General features: G+C 37.6%; 1 protein-coding gene across 2 annotated transcripts in view; it reads right to left on the bottom strand.

The window, feature by feature from the left end:
* Window positions 1-292: 292 nt before the first annotated feature.
* Window positions 293-6593, bottom strand: part of LOC137643855 (neural-cadherin-like) — a 63976-nt gene continuing 57675 nt past the window's right edge. The window contains exons 6-11 of one of the 2 annotated variants that reach the window (XM_068376580.1): window positions 4028-6300; window positions 2765-3677; window positions 2397-2586; window positions 1855-2093; window positions 1323-1538; window positions 293-759 (exon numbers count right to left, since the gene is read on the bottom strand). In XM_068376580.1, coding sequence (XP_068232681.1) covers window positions 569-759; window positions 1323-1538; window positions 1855-2093; window positions 2397-2586; window positions 2765-3677; window positions 4028-6300 — 4022 coding nt within the window. In that variant the 3' untranslated portion in view covers window positions 293-568. The remainder of the gene's footprint in view (window positions 760-1322; window positions 1539-1854; window positions 2094-2396; window positions 2587-2764; window positions 3678-4027; window positions 6301-6593) is intronic. The other variant, XM_068376582.1, reaches the window with a different exon arrangement.

Below are 6593 nucleotides of genomic sequence, written 5' to 3'. Positions count from 1 at the left end.
TAATATTAGATTTACTTTACTCTATATGTTTATTTTGCCGAGGGAAATAAATAAGTTGATTAGAGTATACATATTGTATACATCTAAGCATACATACAGAATATACATATACACCTATGCATACAGTACATACGTATATAATTGTTTACACACACACTGATACAAACACACACACACCAACACACACACACACACACACCAACACACACACACCAACACACACACACACACACACATATATATATATATATATATATATATATATATATATATATATATATATATATATATATATATAAATTGAAAAGGTAAAAATTCTTTCGTTTAGAATTTCGTTCTGTTTTAAAGGCGACTTCCAGCACACCTTACATTCCACAGCTTTACACGAAATCCCCACGGCCATTCTTATGAGCAAGGTCTCACATCAATAAAAAAATGAAATACCATTTAGCTGTAAGAAAGGAGAAAAACACACTACCTAAACATAACGTAACACTAGGGTCTTTGGATTCAAAATTTACAGACGATACAACTAAATCCTCAACGAACACGACTCCTAAAATCCGCATCAGTTTTGTGGCAACGCGTGTCTGTTGTACCCAAGGAAAGAGACTGATTCCTCAGGGGTTTCTTCTTCTTGGATGGCGTAGTTGGGAATGAAGTGCCAGTCTGGGGGATCTTTGAAATTGCCCGAGCTTTGCACGTCCCGTTTACAGATGAGGACGTCAACGTTCGTTATGCCGCTCTTCATTGGGGACCCTGGCGAAGGAAATGAAGGCTGTTCAAGTGGTTTCGTTGATGGATTTCAACTTCTGTAAAAGTGCTATCGTAATTTAGATAGATTTCAGCCTCTGTAAAAGTATTAGGAGTGATGCGATGTAGTGTGATCGAGAAACGCATACAAAGTCTCAGTCATTACATTCAAATTTTGTAGTTATCCAGCACTATAATTCTGCTAATCTAAATAAAAGCCATGGTCGGAAATCTTCCCATATTTATTAATTATAGATATATTTCAATAAAGATTTTCACCATTGAAATTATATTACAAGAGTGATCAAGATATTGGCCTTGAAACTCTTTTTTTTAATTTATGTGAAACGCTTCCAAAATCTGTCTCAACATTTAGATAATCTCATACTAAATTTGTGCAATAATTCTGCTACTTCAAATAGAAGCCATGGTCTAGAATCTTCACATGTTTATTCATAATATATATATATATATATATATATATATATATATATATATATATATATATATATATATATTTCAATAAAGATATTCCAATTGAAATGCTATTATAAGAAATAGATAAATACCTTGCACTTCCTTTGCTATAAGATTCCCTCCATTTGTGACAACTGGTGTTGCTGGAACGTTCAAGGCGGTTAGATCGAGTATGGTCACTTCGCCTTCCCCGCCTCCTTTGTCATCGTAATGGACGCTAGTTTCATGCTTTGTTTGGTCTGGGCTATCTTTGGGAACACGCTGACGCCTGCGACTGAGGCACAAAATGAATGTGGCTCCCAAAGCTGCTGGGGGTGTAAAACACAATAATAGTTTTTAATGGTCTACTAAGATAAGCGTGGGTGTATTAATAACCTAGTATGAGCTCATGGTCATCTGTCATACGGTAATTTCTAATATAGCAAAAGATTTTAATTTTACGGTATTTTAGTGACTAAATAAGTCATCTATGCTTAACATGAGTTGTTTATGTATAGATGCTTATGAATCAACTTAGATTTTTAACAAGGAATATAAAATATCATATGTAAACGTCGTCCAGGATGCAATGGCTGTTATGGAAATCAGAATAGGCTGTCATTTTCAAAAGAAACAATGTATTACCTAATACCACTATGATGCAAACAATAATGGCTGCCAACACTGGTAGATTTGGTTGAAATAGAGGTCTATCTTCCTGTAACAATTCACAATTGGTACCAACAAATCCCGTGGGACATTGGCATGAATAGGACGGCTGTTGATTGTGGCAGGTGCCACCATTTCTGCACGGACTAGAGAAGCATTCGTCTTCATCCAGACAAATGTGGTGATCTCTTGATAGTAGAGATCCTTCTGGGCAGCTAGAAAGGTGGAAAAAGGAGAGTTAACATTTTCCTTGGTATATTGATTTAATTTTCTATTCTTAAACAACAGTTCCTTCTTTAAGGTGCGATGTACCATTGATTGAGGAACAGTGGTAAGTACCTTTGGTCTAAAAGTCTCCGTCTGGAGAATAGCTCCAGACAATCAACTGTGGTAAACTGAGGGATGGTCAGTACTGTAAATATGAAATTACCTGAATAGTAATCTATAACTTATCAAGTCTAATGAATATTTTCTCGGCATTTCACTCTCAAAGTGGGTTAGATATTGGTTTAACCTACCCACATTCATGCCTCATCCATAGCTCCTTGCATGTAAATGGTGCAATGCATGTTATGTTAAGGCACTGGGTGGGGGAATTGCACTGCGAGGTGAGGTTGTGGTACAGTGAGACTTGTGCCCATTGTGTACTGCTGGTCTCAGGAGGCAGGGGCAATATTTTACCCTCTATGCGAATATCGTCAATACAAGCTGAAAATTGGGAAATAAAATGCTACTGAGTTATATCAAAAAATTCTAAAAGAATTTAACTATTTAATATATAAATAAGAATTTCTTCATGTGACATATCTTCAATTCTAAGCAGTGTTCTAAATGCACAGTAATTGTAGAAGGCAAACTAATCTATAAAAAATTAGGTTACATTTACCAAATTTATAATCATCATGCACTTTGAAGGTGTTGGCATTTGAATAGTTGACTTTACCACCAATGAATATTCCCTCTTGTTCATCAATGTCCATTAGTAAACTGCCGGAAAATATGGAGGTTTCATTATATCTTCGTCCCTCCCCACCATCCAACAAGAGGGCAACATTCATTCCGTAACGTTCCACCTTTACAAAATGCCACTCTCCATTGTTTACAGCTACTTTAGAAAGGCACAACTCTCGTTCTTCAGTGTACAGTTCATGGAAGTTATATTTAAACTGCAAATATCCTTCTTTAAGACTGAGAATTCCATACTTTCTATTTAGCTTATCCGTTATTCTAAAAAGTTCACCATCCATTTCCCAAGTTCGAAATCTCATCTGTACATTAGTTCGAAATGGATTGGGCTTGAAGGACAGGGTGTATTTGACAAACGACTGAGCTTCAAAGTAAGCTGGGATGGTGGGCTCATCACATGAAGGACCCATCCAACCAGACTTGCACAAGCAATGTGGCTCAGATGTAGACCCACTGCAAACACCATTGGTTCCACAGCCCATCATTGTAGAGTTACTATTGCAAAAGGTCTCAAAATGAGGACACCTGGTTGCACTGTTCTTTTGTAGGCTTGGATGGGAAAAATCATAGAAATGACTGTTCATCATTAGGTTCCCGATGCAGCCTTGAAAGGGTTTTCCTAAGGGCACATGGTCCTTCCCATACAAGGTGGTGAAGAATGTCTCATGGGCTAAACCACCAACTTGTAGTGGACTATGTACGTTAAGATACTCATTAAATGGTGGGAGTGTACCATGTGCATGGCAAGTGGAAAAGTCACCATTACTCTTTGCGCTTCCCCTTGATTCAGCTATGTTTGCTTCTGTACACTGATCTAGAGCTAGTCTCACTGTCTGAAAAAACAAGGGTGGAAAAATTATGGCAATATAATTTTCTAATAAAGAATAAGATGTATTATTCATTATTCAAACATCAACTTCATGCAATAATTGACTAAAAAGATAAGAATTACATTCATAGCTAACATTTGATTTAAATGAATAATTATATCTACTCCTAAATTTCCTCTATTGAAAAGTCAGTACTGAGGATATCACTTTTTATTGATTGTGAACACTATTACACTATTTCAGAAAGATATTGAGTTACACTAAAAAGAGAGAGACTAAGGAGAATACCAAAGAATATAAAGATGTGGCTGGTATGCCAGAAAATATTAAATTCAGATTGTGAAAAATATTACCTCCTTATCCCAAAAGATATCTGCTTTGTGCCATCTGCCATCATTAAGCTCCTCAGCACTGTTCACTGGGAGATTTAAAGTCCCTGACCCAAAATTGATTAGTAACCTCAGTCTTCCATCAACAATCTCCAATGCAATGAAATCTGTAACAGTGTGCTTCTTAACATTCTGGAACGTTATCGGACCATTATATAAAATCGTACCTTCCGGGCTGGTACTCATAAATTCAATACTTAAGTGTGATCTCTCGCAAACCTGTAGAGGTGGAAACCAGGCGAAACCATTTCCTTGGAATGTTCTCGTCAGAATTTGGCACTTTGGCCCATCATATCCTTCAGGACAGATACAGTGAATGCTAGATTCTTCTTCGACGCATTTGCCGTCATTAAGGCAAGGATTTGGACGGCATGACTCTTTCTGGAAAAAGTTCCTGGCAGTACACACACATTCGGGGGTTAACTTAGTATGGAGACCTACATACGACGTTCTGTTGGCATCAATCAAGTAATGTGTCTTTAGCACTTCAAGATTGTTGGCACAAGAACCAAAGCAGTTTGCATTTTCATATAAACATTCGTCAATCCCTACCATGATGATGCTTAAACCAAGTTCTTCTTCTATTTCATTTCTGTGTATCATGATCAGACCATTTAATTTCTCTGGCTTCAAATACCACGAATTATAAACTGAAAAGAAAATATCTGTTATAGGTGGCATTCTTTGTCTTAACTGTATACTGAACAAATCGATACCATGACCACTGACATCATAAATCTCAGCCAATTTTTCTTTAAATCTATCTGCAATACTTTTCATTGGTTTGTTAGTTCTGTAATCCCACTGACGGATAAATTCTTCATCACTAATATTTTCGATGCGAACTGAAGCTGAACTTTTGACAGCGCTCTCGGAAACGTGCCTAACTTTCACGTTAACTTTGGCTTGTACTTTTGACTGATAATGTTTACCATCATGAACTTCGAACTGTAGGTTGTAAAGATTCTCACTTGTAGCATATTTCATCGTAATCATTCCATTTTCTTCATTCAGTAGAAAGTTCGGGTGATGGCTCATAGCCCAAGTGAACTTCTTGTCTTCTAGATCCCAGTCGTCAGGATCATGAATGTACACCCGTCCAATCTGAGTATCAAGGGCTCTGCCCTTATAACTATAAAAGAGAATTTCTTTCATTCCACTCTTCATTTGGTTATCATTATCATCTCCAATGACAACAGTTAGTGTTGAAGTGCCTATCATTGGTGGTGACCCTGAATCTTTTACAATTATAGGAATAAGATATTCTTTTTGTACTTCACGATCAAACTTCCTTAAGGAGGATATGACTGCTGTTCCTTCTCCATTGGCCCTGTCAGGGAAGCTGTCTACCCTGAAGGAGGCTTTGATGTCATCAGGTACATAGGGGCTAAGCCGGAAATGAAAAGGAGGGCCATTATTCCTAAATGGGTCATCTGCATCCGTTGCAAGAACTTCTGCAAATTTCCTCGGCGGTTGGTTTTCTGGTATAACTGGACGGTAATCTTCTAAGATCTTTGGGGCATTATCATTAATGTCTATGACAATAACTGTCAGCATAGCAGTGGCACTCTTGGTAGGAATGCCATCATCAATAGCCAAGATCTTAATCAAATGGTAAGGACTGGTCTCCCTGTCTAGAGGTCTCTGAATAGTCACTGAGCCTGAACTATCAATAGCAAAATGTCTGTTTCTATCAGAAGCACGGTCTATTCTGTAAGATATCTTGCTTTTACCTCCCATATCTGGATCAAATGCTGTGATATTAACCAAACTTCTGCCAACTGGAGCATTTTCAAACACTCTTGCTTCGGAAACCTTTTCAGTGAAATAAGGAGGATTGTCATTGATGTCTTTCAGTTTTACTTTCACCCACGACTTCGCTGTGTGGTACACATCGGAGAAACCCTCCTCACCTTCATCGCTAACCTCTATCTGAAATTTGAATCCATTAGCTTCTCTGTAGTTCTCATAATCTAAAGGTTTGATTACCATGAGTGATCCGGTACCGTCATCATTTGTTACCATAGTGAATTTATCTGCCCCAAACCCCGAGGAGTCAACGACTCTGTAACTAAATACATTTGTGTTATCTTCATCCTGAACCGTGACGGTTAATAAGGGTTCTTCAGGTAAGTTGGAGCCATCGGTCTCTTCTGTTTCGATGAGCCATTCATCCTTCGTGAATCTTGGAGGTCTGTCGTTGACGTCTAGGATTTGGATGCTCACAGTGCCTGTGCCTGCGTAAGGAGGAGTCAGTTTACAAAGGCATAACTAAAATGAATCATTATAGTTGAATTCAAATGCTGCTATAACGACACAATTATTAATCATCTTATTCTTTTCTTTGCATAAAGGGATTAATTTAATTGCAACAACCTTGAACTAAAAGTAAACTAAGGATAAAAAAAGATTCACTTAAGTAAGCCTAAGCTTGGAAGTTATTCTTATAGGTTTAAAAGTTTAAAGGCCACTCATGAATGGCAGAGGCAAGGGATAGTGACATTACCCTATCAAGGAGGACAATGCCCTA

Source organism: Palaemon carinicauda, chromosome 7 (genome assembly GCF_036898095.1).
Source record: "Palaemon carinicauda isolate YSFRI2023 chromosome 7, ASM3689809v2, whole genome shotgun sequence".
Taxonomy (NCBI): domain Eukaryota; kingdom Metazoa; phylum Arthropoda; class Malacostraca; order Decapoda; family Palaemonidae; genus Palaemon; species Palaemon carinicauda.
This window is presented reverse-complemented; position numbering and strand designations above follow the sequence as displayed.